The sequence below is a fragment of the Haliotis rubra genome, unplaced genomic scaffold, assembly GCF_003918875.1.
Source record: "Haliotis rubra isolate DU_JTF1 unplaced genomic scaffold, ASM391887v1 Scf297, whole genome shotgun sequence".
In the NCBI taxonomy this organism is placed as follows: Eukaryota; Metazoa; Mollusca; class Gastropoda; order Lepetellida; family Haliotidae; genus Haliotis; species Haliotis rubra.
In genome coordinates this window covers 907780-930045 of record NW_025766965.1, presented here as the reverse complement: position 1 = coordinate 930045, position 22266 = coordinate 907780, and the positions used below count along the sequence as shown (strand labels likewise).

The following is a 22266-nucleotide window of genomic DNA, read 5'->3' as shown; positions in this document are numbered from 1 at the left end:
GAACTGGGTCTTCTGCGTGACGAGCGGACGCTTAAACCATTAGGCTACCACATCGCTCCTGGTGACTTTGTAAAACATTACTTGTTTCACTATCTTCCACTTACAATGAGGGACTGTGTGCATAATGTAACATTTAATTGAACGTTAGTTTTGACTTTTATTTCCACTGGGATAGGAATTTGATTTGGTATGAAAAACGGACAATGACTTCACAACAAATAAAAATTTATTCGAATAAGTACAAACATTGATTTTAAATACATACAATATTCCTGTGACTATTAACCACTCTGATCTCAATCAATAAACTTTCTGTAGACGGCACTGCATATTTCAGAAACTAAACCGTAAAAACTATATTAAAAACTTTTTTGAATTAGAAATACTGTAATACCAGTTTACTGTGATCTGGATAAATTCATAAAAACTGAAGCAGCAAGAGCTTGTAAGTTAGGAAGTTTAGAGCAGAAATGAAATGTTTCTGAAGCAAAGGATGTTGAGTATTGAAACTAAAGCAATAAATGTCAAAATATTTATCAGAAACTCAACATTAAAATTCAGGAAAATTACAACTGCAAAAATTAATATCCATAAAAACATTGATCATTTTCAATTTGAGAAAAAATGTAACTGTAACCTTGATTGTGTGACCCTTTTAATGAATTCTTATGAATGTATAAATGTTCATTTACTTATCTGAATTATTAAGTCAGTCTTAAAAAAAATAATACACAAGCTTAGACATAAATTAATTGCACGTACATTAAAATATATTTACTTTAAGTGGAGACAGATATATGAGTATCTCTTAGGCCATTGCACATAATATACTAACAACATTAGAAACGCACCACACTAAAATGCACTGACGATGCTCAGATATCATGGGTACATTTCAGTCTGACGGGGATATTTCGTATTATATGGGTGGTGCGTTTCTAATGTTGTTCAGTATATGTACTAATCCGTAATAATCTGAATACATATTACACTGTAATTATAATGCTTTGATCTTAAAACATGTAAAAAATAACATATTTTAACGATTTTCATCAAGTTCACAGTGACATGTCTCTACCTCTTTGATTATATGTGTGTGTGCTACATCAAAGGAGGTATGAGTGACCAGACAGCTTGTCAAAATTGACAGATTACAAGTTAAGAAAGATTTAGATCACCATTCCATACAATGTCTTAACATAAGGAAACTAGGCATAAACATCAGTCTACAAATAGGATAAATAAATAAGCAACAGATCACACAGTGCACTAACATGGTGCACCTGCCGCCCGTGACGACTCTGGTGCACTTGGGTCAAAACTTGCATCTTCAGACATGTTGAGCAACTGACAATCAATGGTACCAATATTAATTCCACAATTTTTTTTGTGAGTTTCTCATCTCCCGACTGCCCCACATTACTGTCAGTAAAGTTATTTTGTAAATGTTATTATCTGCATAATTCAATGAATGAATATAGACTGGGCCTGGAAAAAACATTTCCCGTTACATGTAAAAACTGTGCAGTTATTTATGGAAGGGGCATTTAAAGAAGGGAAATATCTCTGCCTAATAATCTATTTCACCCTCCACACTTTTTGTCTCATAAGGAGATATTGTCTGACTGACTGACTGACTGAGTTTAGTTTTACACCGCTTTTAGCAATATTCCAGCAACATCACGGCGGGGGACACCAGAAATGGGCTTCACACAATGTACCCATGTGGGGATTCGGGAGATATTGTGATCCATATTTTGGTACACATTGCAAACAACAGCCCACTCATGTTTGTATTTTAAAGGTTTGGAATACAGACAATTTGACCGACAGCTGGGTTCCTGACATTTTCTGTTGACTAGCCTCTACCTGCAGTAGTAAATGAGAAACTCACAACATAATTTGAAGGGCTTACAAATAGTGACAGAGGCATCGACATGAAATATGTAAATGTCTAGTTCCAACGAGCTAATAATAATTTCATATTACAAACAACAGATAAAGATCAAACATTCTATTGCAATACTATCAAGGAAGGTTTGAACTTGATCAAATTTGGCATTGATTGAAAATATTCAAAAATGAAAAATAAATTTTATCATAATTTTATAGTTTTTAAGTATCTTTTCATTTTGACACATAGAGAAGTTCAAATATTGGAATGGGATGTAAGTTTGATCTGAGCTTTTGAATGTGACATGGGAACAACAATTTTCTGAAGTCCATCACAAGGGAGGTAATTCAAGGTTTCATGAACACTTTCTTGGAGTGAAGAAACATTTTCAATCCTGTGTAAACAATAACAGATAACTCCATGTATACACAAAATTACATCCCTCATATACAAATTTACTCTGAAACATTTACAAAGGCAAGAGTCTGACCTGTGCATAATTTTGTTTAGCATAGAGTGAAGTGAAACAATACATGAATAATGATTTTACATAAACTTCACAGTGAATGCAGGACTCACATACAACTAAATATCTTAATATGTTTATGATAAAGAACATATAAATACTTTTACACAGATGAGACAGAAATCAAGGCAGCTATACAAAAAGGTATCCAGGCAACAAACCCCTACAGCAGGTGTGTAGAATCCAATGAAACATCTAAAAATCTCATGGACAAAAATACAAACTAGAGTATAAAATGGTCTCCTGTACTTCAATTGCCACGACACTACAGTACCCATGACTAGCAGGCTTTATATTTAGGACAATTTTGTAACAATCCAGACTGAATTTTTTTGTTGGGAACAGATCTTTCCATACATATATTAAAAGAATCCCTAAATCTTTTATTAACAGAATCTTACAAAGCCAATAAAATGGGTTGTGGTGGTTCTGATAGGTATTACATGTAAGGTGTACCACAATCCCACACTTGTGCCTCGGAGTTTACCCAGAAGCCATCCGGAGCAGCACCCAGGATAGCCAAGAGAGAAACTATTATCATTACAAATAGAGTGAGTGAGTGAGTACGGTTTTACGCCACTTTTAGCAATATTCCAGTAATATCACGGCGGGGGACACCAGAAATGGGCTTCTCACATTGTACCCATGTGAGGAATCTCCATAAAGAGTGAACACTTTAACCACTAGGCTACCCCACCGCCCCCCATTACAAGTAGATATATCACAATGTAGGTTGGTTGGTTGGTTGGTTGGTTGGTTGTTTAATACATATCACAATGTACAATAGAAAGGTAAATATATATCATATTGTATAGTTGTGGCAGAGAGTGCTTATTGATGTAGGGGCATTCGTTGTGTTGCTAAGCTTTATCTTCGAACACATGTACTCTATTCAAATGTGTAATATGAGTACCATGTCATCAGTTTCGACCTATAAACTGCTGACCATGATTTAACAAAATAAGAATTGATAGATCATAAAATATATTGATTGCAATACATTTGTCGTCTTATAAAAGTCTTAAACATTTGCAAAAATGCTTTGCATATTTTTTATGGTCATAATGATCTACAGAAATGAGAGAACTGTGCAAAATGAAACTACTGTTTCACATTTCAGTAGAGTATAGGCATGTAAGAATCTTTAGCCTGACTGGAGATTTGCCAGCCACAGACAAATTGGCAGCTATTTGGACACTGGCAGTAAACCTTACAACAACCTAACTGATCTAGGTAGAAGGGTCTCTTGCAGATTCCCTGATAAACAAGTTTTGTCACAACATCACCCACATGAATTTAACATCAGGTAAACTGAAATCAGTTGTTGTATAACTATAACTACATAACTCTGCTTTAATACATAATCATCATCTCTCAAGTATCACAGAAACAACACAAATATACTCACAGAGACAAATAAGGGAACACAATATGGCTTTATCTAGCTTTTAGAAATATCTCAGTAAGAATGGGCTTTAATTCAATCCATCTTGGGGATCTTCAGCATGGCAAGTAGATGATTTAACCACTAAGTAACCCATCACCCTATTTGGTGGACATTTTATAGTTAAGTACAGATGCTATATTTTAACTAAATTGTACACAATGTCAAATTAGTATCTGAGCTATTGCTTTAACAGATTACGCTAGAGAAAAGCCTTTATATTTCCATAATTTTATCAACATTGATAGAATTATTCTTCTAAAACATCACCAAAGTTGAAAAAGATCTTTCGGACATCCTGGATAACAATCAGTCAACGCTGTTGACAATGAATATAGCTTAACCCCTGACAATGTCTGTTAAAGTTCAATTATATGTTTTTTTCTGGAATAAATTACACAAAAATAACACTTAAAATTTCACTCAAGAAGTAATCCATGGACTTTTTTCCTTTTCATATTGAGTGAGTGAGCGAGTCTTCACCCCACCGCCCCATTTTCTTTTCATATATTACCCAAATGTCAAGACTTCACTGAGATAAGTACTCAAATTTATTATACACATATTTTATTTTACACCTTCCATACACCTGTAAATGACAAAAAGATACCCCAGGGACTGCCTAGTATGGCACCTCAATCAAGCCATAAACAGTTCCCTTACTTTCTCCTTTCAGTATATATTACCTGTCTCTTCAACAGATTACTATGTAAAAATTGACACCATTTTGAAACATTTTTTGGTATTCAACAATAGAAAATATCAATTTGTTAAAGCTAAAATACTATTGGTATATACATACAAACACTACAAGACATAAACATGGAGACTTGTACTGAGCACAAGAAAAGTGTAACTGCATGTAAACTTTCTTTGACATCATCATTTAAATGTAATTGTCAAAAATACATCTGTCTATAAACACTAGCTATGAAGACCCAATAGGGGAATACTACCTGAAATAGAGAGTCAGGTGTAAAATACTATGTCAGTGTATAAAAAAGCACTAGTCAAACCATTCTGAGCATTTCAACATGGTGAGCTATATACTAGCACTGCTAACATCATTACATACTGAGAGAAACAAATAAAGGAACACAGGAAAATTCAAGCGTTCCTTTCATATTTTCCAGTTTTCATCACCAGCTTTGAATAGCGCTGTTGGAGAAAATCTGAGAATAAATAAAGGAACACTGCCATGAAGTGGTGTTCCCTTATTTGTTTCCCTCAGTATATATCTGCTCATCGTCAGTACTTAGTGGCTTCATATCCGCTACTTTCTTCCGTCATCCGTGAATACATACCGCTGTGTGTTGCTATTTTTAACCAATGAGCACTCGTTTTGCATTGTACGAATGGCAATGTTTCTCGCCTGATGTCATGAGCAGCATGTCATGTGAAATCTGATTGACACATTGATTCATTGTCAGGTAATCGTCATATTAGTCTGTCATACAGACCCTGAAAAAAATACATCCAAGAAAGCCCATGCAAGTCTGGAATATGTGGTAAATCTAGATTAGGTTAGACCATTTTATTTCTTGTTGTACAGATTTTTGTCCTCAGAAAACCTAAAGGCAGGAGGGAAAATAATAAAAATAAAATCACCAGTCAAAGTAATATTCCTTTTAAACACTAAAAGTATTTTACTACTGGCAATTTATGAAATGTATATGGGGCAAGAAACAATCTGATAAAAAATGTCTTGTACGTTTACATTTTTGGCCAATAAAAACATTAGGATGTAACTTTTGAGCGGGAAAATTAATATTTATTTTTATTGTTATTCTTGACAAAATACGACCGCGGATCTGTAAAACAAGAAATAAAGTTGGTCTGGCCTTATACTTCACCATATTTTACTGAAAATAGACTGGCCTTCACACTCCATGTCATATCTGCTCAATGTATTCACAGGGACGGAGGAACGTAGTGTATAGTGTATGTCCCGTGGACAACTGACATTGAGTAATGCTAGGCATCATAGAAATGTGGTATTTTCAAACATTTGTCTGCAAAACTGCCACTGTCATGTAATTCAAATTTATATGAGGGAGCAGCGAAGATTTGACACATATTTCTTCATTCATGGCACTTTAATAATCATTTTGTAGTTCTACCCTGAACCTTGGATAGAACACAATTAAAGATGAACTTCTACATATGATAACATTATGAAATAAATATGACCAAGTCAAGCTTATTTCCATATTTGAATAAAAAATATAATCTTAAACCTAGAACATGAAAGTCCACTTTGTTGGATTTCTTGAAAAGAAATGAGAGAAGCCATTTATCCTTTGAACAAAAAATGTTCTCTTTAAAAATATGAAAAAGTACCCTCACTGTTTCATGGGCTTAACATAATGGAAGGTAATTTGTCTTGTAGCAAAAAATACCTGCCCCTGATAAACTTGTAAATGTTGCAATAAAAATATCACAGATGTATGTTACAGAACAAAAGATAAAGCTTGGAGCTAGAGAGCCAAAAGAAAACACGATTGTCATTTAAACATGGTGAATAATTGTAGTATAAGTACTGTGAGTATAGAACAAGCTAAAAAAGAATAAATATTGACTATGTCCAAACAGTTCATCGGACAACAAATTATCATGGTCTTTCCTCTTGTAATATATCTCAATACTATTTGTGTTTGCAAGACAAACAGGTTGTCAATATATCATGCGACTTGATGTCTATTCCCAAAACATCAGCATAACTCTCTGAATTTTATGATAGTGCACACAATTTTTTAATCATGAATTTCAAATTTGTATAACAGCCAGGCCAATGTTTTTAACCCAACGAAATAAATAATAAGAATACATTTAACGAGACACCTTTTGCCATTATGGTAAAGAATGTGCTCGAGCGCCTTCCACATTAAAGGTTACTAAGTTTTTTCAGACTCAATTTCTAGCAGGGGGTTATGGGATCAACCCACGAGACAACAGCTTGGTAAGTAGAAGTAGTTTTAGGGGAAATGTGACTATGATGCACGTCACTGATGAGTTTGAGACACACCATTATGGAACTGCTGTTTGCAAGTAACTTTTTTATGTTTGTGAATTCCTTTGATTTTCAGTGTCGAGGTCCAACAGCAATAAACCATACAAAGGCAAGCTGAGGCATATTTTCTTTTACTTTGAGCTTTACTGACCAATCTTTAAACAGCAACTTTATAAAAACTTTCGTATTGCAGCTTTATTAGTCGCATTAAACAATCATGACAGTAGGTGTCCAGTAAACTGTATGAGTGCCATTAAATGCTGTATTTAATTGAATTATAATATTTGATTTATTTTTTTCTTAAGCTTTTCGAAAATTTGGCATTGATTCTATTTTGCCTCACTGGCATATCGACCACGAAAATTTGATAATATATATATATATGAAATATATCATTGATAAAACCCAAGTATTCAACATTGGTTCATATATCAACATTGTTAATATATCAACATTGATGTATATATCAACATTGGTCTATTTATCAACATTGGTCTATATATCAATGTTGGTGTATATATCAACAATGGTGTACATATCAACATTGGTGTATATGGTGTATATATCAACATTGGTGTATATATCAACATCGGTTTATATATCAATGTTGGTGTATATATCAACATTGGTGTATATATCAACATCGGTTTATATATCAATGTTGGTGTATATATCAACATCGGTTTATATATCAATGTTGGTGTACATATCAACATTGGTGTATATATCAATGTTGGTGTACATATCAACATTGGTGTATATATCAACATCGGTTTATATATCAATGTTGGTGTATATATCAACATTGGTGTATATATCAACATCGGTTTATATATCAATGTTGGTGTATATATCAACATTGGTGTATATATCAACATCGGTTTATATATCAATGTTGGTGTATATATCAATGTTGGTGTATATATCAACATCGGTTTATATATCAATGTTGGTGTACATATCAACATTGGTGTATATATCAATGTTGGTGTACATATCAACATTGGTGTATATATCAACATCGGTTTATATATCAATGTTGGTGTATATTTCCAACCCAGTAACATCTCACGTCATGCTGGGGCTGATTACAGAATCCATGGAAGCTGAGGCAGGGGTGCATACACCATCAGAGTTCATCATGTGTCACTGTATTCTGACCACCAACACTGATGGCACCGGCACCCAGAAGGTAAGTGCATACAGCATAGAAATGGAACAGAGCACCTACAAACACAAAACAGTGCCAGATGGCATGGGCGAAAGGAATGACGCCATCGCTTTTAAAAAACACGACTCCACACATGTACATACTCCCACCGATGAGCACCTCGTAGATGCCAGAGCACTCTTCCTGTGGAGAGATAAGAAAAGATGATGCATATATGGGTCCAGACGCAGCTGCAAAGATATTAAGTTGACAGCTAGACAACTTGCCATCCTGATGAAATTATTATGATGAGATCGTTTGCTGAGATACAACACTTCTTAGCATGAAGACCTGAGGACAGATACAGGCAAGGTCAGGCAAACTGTCAAATCAGCCAATCAGAATTGAAGTATCTAAATTCTCGATACAAGAATGCACAATATTTAGAAATGAATATGTGATTTCTGTATCTTGAAAAGCAAAAAAATCGACGTGCTCTGAAGGCAAAAAAATAAAGCACTGCCAATGTATTATTGTGGATTATTTATACATAGTCATTTCTGAGTGCCACAGCATCTCCACCCAAAAGGGTGTACTCCTGATGGCATATCTGGGTTCAGTGGGTGTTTTCTTTTGTCAAGATGGGTGTTTTCTTTGAAATTAAGATCAAAAGCACCCACATAAATTTTGTCAATAATACCACTCGATGAAGATCAACATATTTGAATCAAGAGTGGTGACGGACTGACTGAGATTGTTTTTTTGCTGCTTTTAGCAATATTCCAGCAACATCACGCCGGGGGACACCAGAAATAGGCTTCACACATTGTACCCATGTGGGGATTCAAACCCGGGTCCTCAGCGTGACAAACCAACGCTTTAACCACTAGGCTACCCCACCGCCACATCAAGGTGGTGAAGAAATGTTCAACCAAAGCAGGGGCGGATCCAGGATTTTGGAGAATGGGGAAGCACATCAATCATGAAGTCCAAAGGTTAGGGGGGGAATGCTCCTGAAGGAAAGTTTTTTCAAGGAAGAGGGGGGTGCTCACTTTCCTCCCCTCTTCTGGATCCGCCCTGCATGGTAGAAGCGTTTGTCTGCTTGTTTCAAGAATCCACACATCCTTACTTTAGGCTGAGATGTCAATGTTTACTAATGGTTCCCTTCTGCTAAAGTGTCCTTAGATCTTCACACAGAAATATATCATATCAATATACAAGACTTGATTTAAGAGGGATTGGATCAACAAGCTGTGCACAGTTGGCTAACCATATTTTCTGTCAAACGCGCAATGGGTATTTCCTTCGCAGAATATATTTTCACAGGTTGCACTTTAATAAGAAAGGTAAAAGATTACTTTCGTCAGTCACAGAATATGTTACTTGACACACAAAATGAAATATTTATGTGTGGAGTATTCGACCGAACCAAGGGAGATAACTATTCACTTCAGTTTCCAACAGGACATTTTCAATAGGAATAGGGGAATTATCACCCATCAAATATCTGGTTTGGATGTCTGAAGACACTGCATGCATAAAAAAATCTACCTTGGCAAGTAAAATCTAAAGATGCTCTTTACAGTACAACTATTCACACTTTACTGTAGGTCATGCTCTTAACAGTACAACTATTCACACTTTACTGCAGGTTAAGCTCTTTACAGTACAACTATTCACACTTTACTGTAGGTCATGCTCTTAACAGTTCTATTCACTTTTACTGTAGGTCATGCTCTTTACAGTACAACTATTCACACTTTACTGTAGGTCATGCTCTTTACAGTACAACTATTCACACTTTACTGTAGGTCATGCTCTTTACAGTACAACTATTCACACTTTACTGTAGGTCATGCTCTTTACAGTACAACTATTCACACTTTACTGTAGGTCATGCTCTTAACAGTACAACTATTCACACTTTACTGTAGGTCATGCTCTTTACAGTACAACTATTTACACTTTACTGCAGGTTAAGCCAAGTCTTGGTATTCAATTAATCACACTTAGCATCCAAATTAATTATTTTTATCCCACTACCACTATGCTGAATAATAAGAATTATGATACAATGAAAAGTTGTTTATTTACCATGAGAAATACTGCAGATGCTGGAAGGATCCCGATACCCATGTAGAACACAATCTCCAGCCATTTGTACCTGGAACAGAGACAACATAGTCACACCTACATCCAGCATGTCATCCAGGCTTAGAGATCACAAGTCACACCTACATCCAGCATGTCATCCAGGCTCAGAGATCACAAGTCACACCTACATCCAGCATGTCATCCAGGCTCAGAGATCACAAGTCACACCTACATCCAGCATGTCATCCAGGCTCAGAGATCACAAGTCACACCTACATCCAGCATGTCATCCAGGCTCAGAGATCACAAGTCACACCTACATCCAGCATGTCATCCAGGCTCAGAGATCACAAGTCACACCTACATCCAGCATGTCATCCAGGCTTAGAGATCTCATGTCACACCTACATCCAGCATATCATCCAAGCTCCGAGATCACATGTCACACCTACATCCAGCATATTATCCAATAAAATAAGCTACCTCAGAGACTGTAAATCACATCCAATCCTGAAAGGGCTTTTTCATACTCATACTGCATGGTAGATATACTGGTAGGTGATGTGGTATACTCACTGTTCATGATAGATATACTGGTAGGTGATACGACTCACTACTCACTGTTCATGGTAGATATACTGGTAGGTGATGATGACACGACAGTATACTCACTACTCACTGTTCATGGTAGATATACTGGTAGGTGATATGACTCACTACTCACTGTTCATGGTAGATATACTGGTAGGTGATACTGACTCACTACTCACTGTTCATGGTAGATATACTGGTAGGTGATACGGTTCACTACTCACTGTTCATGGTAGATATACTGGTAGGTGATACGACTCACTACTCACTGTTCATGGTAGATATACTGGTAGGTGATGTGACTCACTACTCACTGTTCATGGTAGATATACTGGTAGGTGATGCGACTCACTACTCACTGTTCATGGTAGATATACTGGTAGGTGATCATGGTAGATATACTGGTAAGTGATACAACTCACTACTCACTGTTCATGGTAGATATACTGGTAGGTGATACAACTCACTACTCACTGTTCATGGTAGATATACTGGTAGGTGATGTGGTATACTCACTGTTCATGGTAGATATACTGGTAGGTGATACGACTCACTACTCACTGTTCATGGTAGATATACTGGTAGGTGATGTGGTATACTCACTGTTCATGGTAGACATACTGGTAGGTGATACGACTCACTACTCACTGTTCATGGTAGATATACTGGTAGGTGATGTGGTATACTCACTGTTCATGGTAGATATACTGGTAGGTGATGCCGAAGGCTGCCAGGGACCAGATGAGCAGGATGAGATGATGACCCCACCAGCCCAGGTCTTTCAGGGCCAGCCTACACAGGGCACAGGTCAGAGTGAATACAGAGTCAGTCTCACATGGACCAAACAGATGTAGGTAAGAAGGCTAGTGGTGAAAACAATCCATTTAGTTATTTACTGTGTATAGCTATTGTGATCAGCCAGTCTTAATTACACAACATCTCACAACAAACCAATGAGTCTCTGTCAGATATAAATGTTAATCACTCTGACTGGCAGCAAATGCAGTAGGTGATTAACACATGAATTTGATAGAAAGTATGGGTTAAATTTTGTTTACAGAAATGTCATGTCAAATTTTGAATAGTATGTGATGATTTTTAATGAGACAGAAATCTGTGTGACATTTTGTCATGGAAGTTTGTAATTGGGGGGACAACCATCTCCAGTAGAAGAAATATGGGTGTCGAATGCAATATTTACAAATTGGTTTACTCTTTAATGCAATTTTACATGACACAACTCCACCTTTGCAAAGAAGAACTCCAAACCCCTAAGTGCATGTGTGGAATCAAACCCAGGTCTGGTATGTGACACTACCCACTGACCCAGCTGGATTCAGAACTCACCATGGGGTGTAGGAAGCAGCGATGAAGACATAGATGACTGCACGATCACCAATATGGAAGAAGTTCTTGAATGAGCTGAAAGAAAAACAGATTGAGATATTCATCTGAGTGAGATAAGAATATTTCAGACTTGCGGGTGTTTTTTTATTTTATTATTATTATTATTATATGATATTTGTATAGCGTCAATATCCAGCTCAGCTGCTCAAAGCCGCTTTGTTTTTCCTTTGATCATTAGATGTCAATCTCAACGGCACATCCTATTATACATCTAAACTCCCTGGGGATCATACAACTCTTGCAGCCACTAGGCATACCAAGGTAATGTGGCTTTCTCATCCTTACGAGGTACCCATTCACAGCTGGGTGGACTGGGACACATAGTCACAGTACTTTGTCCAAGTTTACTGCACATTGCTGTACCCGCAACTAGGTGTTTGCACGTATTCATGTGGCCACCATCTGGTCATTTACCAATGGATTCATAGGTTCTTTTAAGTGCACAGGGTTGTGTACTGTACACTAGGGGTTGTGACAACACTGAAAGAGTCTGCACGTAAAGTTGACTCCAAGGTTTTACACCCGGTCACAGGTGGGCTTAATCCCAGCACCTTAAGCTTGCTGGATCACTAGGCTGGCGCGTTAGATCGCTCGCCCACTGCTCCCCCCAATTTCAGTTTTCAAAATCTCATCTTGAGTGTGAGGCAGAGGTTTCAATAGACACATTATGATTGTGATTGCTGTGAATAATGCGGACCGAAGTTATAATTATCGGTAACTGCCAGTTGTCTTATGGTATAAGTTGGCCACGATTAGGACCCCATCGCGGGGGATCAGCTTATGTACAAAACATACCAGTTTGATACTGATTTTAAGGGTCAAGTTAGGGGGTCGGCTTATCTATGAGATCGGCTTATCTACGGTAATATACGGTACTTCAAACATCACCAGAAAAGCATGAAAAGTGAAAAGTTATTTTTGTCGAGACTGAAAGAAGTACACAAAGCTGCCAGGTGAACAAGGGAAGTTCTTTAGTCCGTGCAAGTTGAAAGTTAGCTTAACATTCCTTTCAAAATTATTCAACTCACAGAGCCACACATATGACATGTGTGTATGTGGCTGCTGGCACTAGTCCAGACTTAACCCAGACTTACAGTGATAGCCAACTGGGATACGATACTACAGTATTAACATGGATACCTCACTCACGTCATACTGACTCTGAGCTGACCAGTCCTGGGCTTTCCCTTTAATTCAAAGAGCCAGACAGGCAACCATCAATAAGGGAATGCAATCAAGCCTATACATTCAAAAAGACCTGCCTCAGTAAGAATCACTTGAGACTCCCCTTATAGCATCCTCACCTGCTGAACTTGCTGGCACAGAAGGAGACGGTGTGGAAGGTGGTGGACACACTGAACAGTGTTGCCAGGGCGCCACCGTACACAACGGCGATGATCATCTGCACCTGTGTTACCGACAGGTACACCATCCACAGTAGGCCCAGGACGCTAGGCAAGATCCATAACTGTGAGAAGCAAAGCTCAATATAACTACAAACCTCTTTCCAAGTAGAGCTGTGTATCGTGACCTAATTGGTGAGACGATATATCCTGATACCAGTTTAATGAGACGAGATGATATATCATGAAAGTATTGGCAAGGTAACTGCGAGACAATTATCATCAAATTACAATTGTGGCAATACGATATGTATCCCGATACTTTACAAAAGAACAGATATGGTAGATAAAATGACTGAAACTTTATTTGTTATTCAGCAGAACTTGTGTTACATTCACACACATTTAAAAAGCTGTTCAGCATTTCAGTTTCAGCATTTAATGCTTAAGAAAGTACAGTCAAACATATTCAGTGTACCTTGATCTAATACACTGTATATATAAATTTGAAAGTGATGTTTCCCTTGGGAAGCTGTGTTTCTACACCAATGCTTTCACAAACAACTCAATGTGATTCATATCAGAATTCAGAATCACTGAAAAAAACCTGTTAAGTCTGCTTTCTAAATTTTATCTTCGCTTTGTTCTCTTCTAAACAAAGCTAAGACATCGTTCATAGTTGTTAATAAATGGTTTTACTTGTCAAACAACCAAAACATATCTGCATATTTCAATTACTTGAAGACAAGTATTCTACAGTTCACAGGGTTTGTAAAAATGTTCACACTCTTTGACTTATACACCAACTCCTTTGTTCAAGTAACAAAGATAACAGACACAAACAAATTCCTTTAAAATTGAATTTGTTTTTAAAATTCAGAAGAATTTCAAAGAGACTCCTTTCCTATTCCTAATGCAATACTCCTTACAACTTTAAAGATCACATATACTCTAGGGGGTACAAATACATACATCACTACTTGGCATCGCTATAAATGAAACCCCGTCATTAAGACTACTCATTTTGTTTTTTAATTAACTTAAATCGACCTTTTTGACAACAGTGCACAATTCTCACCCGCATACGAAATTTCAACCAATCAGAGTGGCGCGTCTCTGTGACGTCATATGAGGAATAGATATGAGGGCTGATGCAGAATTCATCTACATTTCAGGGGGTAAATTATCTTGTTTACAGGTTTGTATAAACCTGAAATCGTGACAATTGTTGTGAAAAATGAAAGCTATATGTTCTCACAATCTGCTGTCATTTAATTTTGTCTCCTGCTTTACCTAGTTTCCGAGTTACAACTTGTTTTCATAGACGATTCTGTCAAAATCGCTTGCTGTCGCTAGGCCTTATTTGTTCGAGCTAGACGCTAGTGATAGCGAAAACGATGATCAGCCTCGCTCATCACGGTTATGGTTAATTTCTTCAACCTAAACAGTGCGACATTAGGAAGGGTGGATGCCCATCAGATGCAGTTATTTGAAAATATCCCTGGTAGTTCTTGTCTGATTGTAATAAAGTATCAAAGCAGTGTGGGCTTTTTCAGGTTTTCTAATGCCTGGATGGTATAATGACTGATCCAAATTGATCCCATTTCTGTGTTTTTTTACCTCGATATTTAATCATGCCATGTAAAAATATGACGTCTTTTACGTATGATATTAAAAATTTACATTTGATTTATTTGAATCTGTAAACAAAACAACCTTACTTTGCCATTTGCTAGAAGAATCTGAAAATTTACTTAGGTAAATAGGTACATACAGTTTTAGCACACAGCAAATGCTTATATGTATTTCTTATGCAACAATGAAGTTCTGTTCGTATTCTCAAAACAGTGTCGGACCATAAGTTTTCACATGCAATTAAAATTGCATGCAACACAGCAATTAATACTCCCTTGTTGTAACCCGTGTTAGGTGGTATAAACCTACACATGTTATTTGTCATCATTCACTTGATGGTCAGTTAATGAATTTATAACAGGCATAATTAGTGGTAACACCACTTAGATTCCAAGGTTCCCATTTGGCATTTCTTGTCTCTGGAGTAAATACTCCACATTATAAACATCGATCAAAGGATTAACCGATAACATGCTGATTGATTAATTACATTTATCTTACACAGCGGATTTGTCAAAAGGTAGTGTTTATGTACGTAGATTTAATAATCTATACTGAATACACTCTGTCGTGTCTGTGTCTGCGTAAAAACGTCCTTCTTTCAAAGGATTAACCGCCAGTACATTGATTGATTGCTCATTATTGGCAGACTAAATTACCTTTTTTTAAAGAATGGTGAACATTATGCAATTAGTTGCCAGGTGTGCTACCTTGGGTGACCAATGAGACTATACACCAATGTGAAATACCTGAAACGATCTATCACTTTTTCGTGGAACATCTGCAGATGAATGGCATATCACTTGTTTTTGTGGATATTAATGGATACATTCCTCGAACAAGGTAATAGCCTGACATTGTTCCTATAACTTTAATCTGTATTAAATTTAATATTTGCATTTTGTTTTTATTCATTTGCCGTAGGATTCATAAGAATCATTGTTTTCACCGTGAAGTGTAATGAGACAGACAACATACACTAGGGTGTGTGTGCGAATTATGATTCACATTGGCAAACTATAACATGTCCTTGTCTATAAACTATAACAGTCCTGTTATAAATTCACTATAAGTATCAGCAGATCATCTGCTTTCTATTTAGTTTCAAAATGCTTACAAGTATGATAATAAACTAGATGTAATTAGGATTATAAGACCAAATATAAAGATGTACATTGACTAGTATCTACATACTGGTGAGTGGACATTAACCACGTGAATGTAGCAAGAAATTTACCGCGCAGTATTGTCACTTCGACCCCCACCTCGCTTCCGTGGAAGAAATCGTTATGTTATAAGTAGTGTCATGCAAAATCCTTTTGGTCATGATTCAAATGCATATTTAACTATGAGTAGAAAGTAGTTTTGATTTTCTAACTTGATGAAAACAAACCATAATCTCATTAATTCTAACAGACTTTAGCCCGTGACTTTACGAATTTCCAAAATGTAATTTCTCTCGTGGAAGCGAGGTGGGTGTCAATATAATACTACTTACAGTATTATTGTTACTTCGATCACAACCTCGCTTCCAAGGAAGAAATCGTTATGTTACAAGCTGTGTCATGGAAAATCTTCATGGTCATCAATCATATACATATTTTACTACAACTAGTAAGTAGTTTTGATTCTTTAACTTCCGTGAAGCGATCTGAACACAAGTAAGATATCGTTTCAGGCTTCCACAACGCTCGCTTCGCACTCACATACATAACAACGATTCGGTATGTCTTCATTGATGTCTAGAAATCATCAAAATGACGAGCTTGCTACACACTTTATATACAACTGAAAATCCTTCCTCCTATGACGTCACTGCAGTGCTCTGGCGACAGAGTTACGTAACCTGTTTCGTTGGCGGGTGAGAGTGAAGCAGGCGACTTTTTGGCAACTATTAATCGCTTGGTATCAATTAACCACAAGTTTTTTAAGAATGAATTTGGTGTTCCGCATAAGACTAACCACAAATCTTTCATATGTAATAGTTAAAAGAGTACAAAAAACAAAGTTTATTTGTTCTTTTAAGTCTAGTATTTAAGTTGTATCGGGATATATCGTCTCTTGTGGTGATACATCGATTTATTACCCACGTGGTCAACGTATGGGTAGTTGCATACTAATCTCGTACATCACACGAGTGTCGTATCACGCTGACCTATGTCGTAACGACTTGACCTGAGATTCTAACGATTTGATTGGATAACCGATGACCTCTCAGTTAGGTCACGTTGTGACGGAACTACTTGTTCATTCATAACAAACATGTGAATTCATTCATTCTACAACTTAGATACATTGTGGGAATGTAAACATTGCGAACATTGCTGTGTTGCTATTTAATTGTGAGTCGAACTGAGACATTATATCCGTCAAAAAACATAAAAGCAATGTTTCCACCAGTGATGTTAGCCAAGTGAAGCAGTTGCAAACCAAGAAACGGGGTGCTACAGAGTAGTTTACTGTAGGAGGCTGTACTAGAGGCGATGACAACTGACATGCATCGTGACGTCGGTTACCAAGGGGACAGACAAGAATGGCGTAGTGACGTCAATACAGTGTGACGTCATGCAAAAGTGTACGTCAGAACAAAATTATTCCGCAACCTCTTTATGAAACCGGTTTTGGTTTGAAACCACAACAATACCAAAACTACGCTATTTTGTCAATTTAATGCATGTAAGACGTGGGTAGTAAATAAAATACCACACTCGGTCTCATTACATACGAATTATACGAAACTCGTGACCTTCCTATGGTGTCAGATACCATAGGAAGGGCACTCGTTTCATATAAGTCGTATGTAATGAGACCTCGTGTAGTATTCTCTATGTATCATGGACCCTCGTGATAAAAAAATATCATGATATATTGCCTAAATGTGTTTTGTATCGATGCACTCGTATTGCATAGTTGACGATGTAAACATCGATACTATCGATGAATCGTTACACCACTATTTTCAAGTCAGAAAGAAAATACAAAAATGTCACATGATACATATCCTTGCAGTTGTCACATGGTAGATTTACTTGTGCTATATTTAAATTCTTCTAAGAGTGAGTGAGTGAGGTTTTACACCATTTTTTGCAATATTTCAGCAATGTCACGGCAGTGGGACAACACAAATGGGCTTCTCACATTGTACACATGTGGGGAATCGAGCCCCAGGTCTTTCAGCGTGACAAGCAAACGCTTTAACTACTAGGCTACCCTACCATCCCTCTTCTAAGAAGCAAGTTCTAGCAAGACGTCACTGCATTCAGAAACTTATATAACATATAACATCCAGGACAATATAACACAATGTCCTCTACTTCCATTGGTACTTTGTTTTCCAGATGGAGAAATCAAGTATAATTCTCCAAATGCATTGAACACATATACAAAAACTTGAATGACTGGACACTAAATAGTTCATTAGAAAGTTGACTTGATTCAACCTCCTGCTGAGAGGGGGGTTTGTTAGACCATCATTCATACAACTTGAAACAAGAGCAGGGCTCGATTTAGTGCTTTGATACTTGCACTGGTGCAACCCAATATTACAAAATGCAACCTAGTTATTAGTCTGACTTGCACCAGGTGCAAGTCAAGTATCGAGAATTATATCAACAATAAATCTAACATTATAAGCATAAATATGTCAGCTCATATTTCTTCTAAACTTTGAATAGCTATGGCATCAAAACATTGTTATTTATAGACACTTGTTGGCTATGACAGCTCAAGTAAACAAGAACCAGCTGTTTGTCTGTGCTGCTATGGTTTCATGGTTACATCACGGAAATATGTTTATGTGCACCGAAACCTCTTGACGTTTTAGCACACTGCGTTGCAACTGGAATTTGGCTGGTGCAACTAAGTTTCTATCTTAGGTTGCACCTGGTGCAAGTAGGTTAACATCTCTTAAATCGAGCCCTGAAGAGTAAAAGATATGTTCTTACCTGATTGGAATTCATTATATCTACATTTTGATTCAAGAATCACACTTGCCCCTCGAAAAGGAACAAAAACACTGCATCTGACAGAAAAATTATTAATCCTAGATTGGGCAGGTGTCCAGGCTGGATCAATCCAATGGATAAAAACAGTACCCACTGAGGTCATATATGGATTAAGATACAAATATACTACAAACAAAAAGTATGGGAACACCCTAAAATTTGATAGTCATTTAGTGTTTATATGTCAACATGACAATGCCTGAAGAATTAACAAACGGAAATGTTGAGAAACTCCTGGGAGAACTGTTATTATTATCGAAACAAACGTCTATGACACTGAAAATCAGTGTCTAACTGAGACTTAGTTGAGACAATTTACATGTTTATGTTTGACAAGGTTTACTTAACACAGTGATACTTCACAGTGGGTAAAATGGGTGAAGCCCATTTAAAGTGCCTAAATATCACTGGAACATTGCTAAAAGCAGTGTTAAACCAAACTTACTCACTGACTCACATACCCTCACAGAAACATAAGAAAAATTATAAATATGAAACCATTCATGAAACCATTTAAGTCCTCCTGTACAAGCAGCACTTACCCCATGAGAGATAACGTTGGCAATGTGTTCTACATCTGTGGGGACGTAGGCCTGTCCTGGCTTGGCACGACTGTTCATCAACCTACAACCAAGATCCATCAAAATACACTGACTATTCCAAATATCCAACCAATGAGTGAGTGAGTGAGTTTAGTTTTACACCACACTCAGCAATATTCCAGCTATATGGCAGCGGTCTGTAAATAATCGAGTCTGGACCAGACAATCCAGTCATCAACAGCATGAGCATCAATCTGCGCAATTGGGAACCAATGACATGTGTCAACCAAGTCAGCAAGCCTGACCAACCAATCCTGTTAGTTGCCTCTTACGACAAGCATGGGTTACTGAAGATCAATATTCTAACCCGGATCTTCACGGGTATCCAACCAATGACACCTCTGAGGACCTGGTCATCTGGTCATTAACATAAGGAGAGTTGACTATAGGTACAGATAAGCTGCGTATCTGCGTAAATTATGCAAATATTTATGTGAAAACTCAATTCTCATTAAGTCATTTGCGTACAAGTACACTTGAAGTTTTGTAAATACTCAATAAGTTTGACTTTACGTACGTACACACAAAGATGTCAAATCTTAGCTTGCGTACTGGTGCGTAGACAATATAACTGAGGTAAATTGAGAGGTTCTATTTCAACACATGAACTTGGCAACTTGCAGTCTTTCTTATCGTTTCTCATATTACAGATCCAATATAAATACCATTTATACTTTGTTATATTTTAAAAATGAATGCAAATTAGCAAAATACCCAACTGAGTTTGAGTGAGGTGGGTACAATTTATTTGGTTACTCAAAGGAAAATTAGGATACCAAATTGAGATGAACACAAGCTAGTACATAACTCAATGACCCCAAAAGTTATCTGTAGCTCTGGTTTACCATACACATTTATCTCTGAGGTACATAAAATACATAAATATGCATTCATTTTCATATCACTTCAAATGGTTGTCAGTATTTTTCAAGAACATGCTATCCAAAGTCTGTCAAATTGTATCATATTAAAATTGTATCATTGAGGTGTTCTATTTTAGTCCGACAAATTATGACAAACTTGATATGGAGATGGCTTAAATTTTTTGCATTAGTCATTTGTTTTTGTCAGCAAGTTTCAATCATTCATTTAATAAAAACATTTTGCATACTAATTAGAAATGACATGCAAAAGTACCTTCTTTTCTCATCTAGATCATGATTTAAATGTTGAAATGACCATGATTACAGACCTCAATTTTGGTTCAGGAGATTTTTTTCAAACAAATCCACAACAAAATTACCTCTTATAGTCAGTATGTGAGGAGATTTGTCAGTAGGTGTGGCATCTTGCTGATGTTGATGTCACAGCTACTGCTGTTGCTGCTGCACCTCATTTCTCCTGCTGCTGTCACATGTTCACACTCTGAAAGAGAAAATACACTAACCTAAACTGAACTTCAAAAACAACACATGATCATATGTATTGGAGATTTTACCTTTGAAACATATCATACTTTTATGTCAAAAGCTTTCAAGTTAGAAAAGTATATCCTATTGTTTCTCATTGCAACTATCAACCTAAAAATAATATTTTTGGCCATGTCTGATAACATTATTAAATAATTCTTTTTATCAAACATATAAAATGTACAGTGAATTCCTTATTACAAAGATGATGAATTTTTATCATTTTGAAATCTTAAGTAATACGTGAAATCTTTTTAGCTATATTCATTAAACAAGGCTGGACATTAATGCTTAAGATAATGATAACTCAAACATAGTAAAAATGTTTTTATGTTACCATGGTAACATTTGAAAGGGTAATATGAATCTCACTTGTGGTTATTTAGTTCAAAAAGAATGTACATGTACCAAAATTATACAATCACTACAGTCAAACTTATAGACCATACAACCATGTGTCGTGTGTGCTTTAAATACTCAGTCCAACAAGGAAACTGGTAAAAATATCTTTGAACTTCAAGCAACTGACAGATGTGTAGCATGCTTAGTGATCACACTGTAGCAACACACAGAGTTGTGACTGTCACATTGTTGTTACTGATGATAAAGGCATTTCTGCAAGAACAATGCCAAATAGAGAGGTACGCCTATCATGTTAGTTGTTTCTTTACATTCATGATTTTGAGGCCAATGAGATTTGTGCGGTAAAGGACAACAGGGCGAACTTGTGAAATTTTAGTATATTTCGTACTGTACAAGCCACACATGGCCATTGCATTATGGTCTAGAATTGTGTGATGTACGAGAATAGACATGATTTTATTCTTTAGATATCTCAGTGTTGGCTGTTGGCTTAGCCCTCTTATCACCCATACACACATTACATGTAAGATTTTCACTTTTCTTCGTGTTTCTATTTATATTTTCTATGTTAAACGGCAGTTTTGCTAATACTCTGGAAGCTCTGAAGTTAAAAAAAGCTGTCAAGAACTCCTATATATGGAAATGGAATTTTGGTTCTGTAATAGCCACTTGTTATTGTAATACCAGACACAACTCTAACTGTATAGTCAAGAAGTTGATAAACATTACAGAGTCTTAACGTTTTGGTCCTTGAATATTTTATCGCTGAAAACTGTTAAGGTAAGAGTTCCTTA

The 22266-nt window shown here is 36.5% G+C and overlaps 1 protein-coding gene across 1 annotated transcript; it reads right to left on the bottom strand.

Annotated features, from left to right (window-relative positions):
• Window positions 1–5627: 5627 nt before the first annotated feature.
• Window positions 5628–20972, bottom strand: LOC124282254 (monocyte to macrophage differentiation factor 2-like; the record flags this gene model as incomplete). Its single annotated transcript, XM_046718204.1, has 7 exons — window positions 5628–8228; window positions 10119–10188; window positions 11400–11501; window positions 12057–12131; window positions 13421–13584; window positions 19641–19722; window positions 20944–20972. Coding segments are annotated over 7 exons (747 nt in total), but the record flags the coding sequence as incomplete, so codon positions are not given.
• Window positions 20973–22266: the final 1294 nt, after the last annotated feature.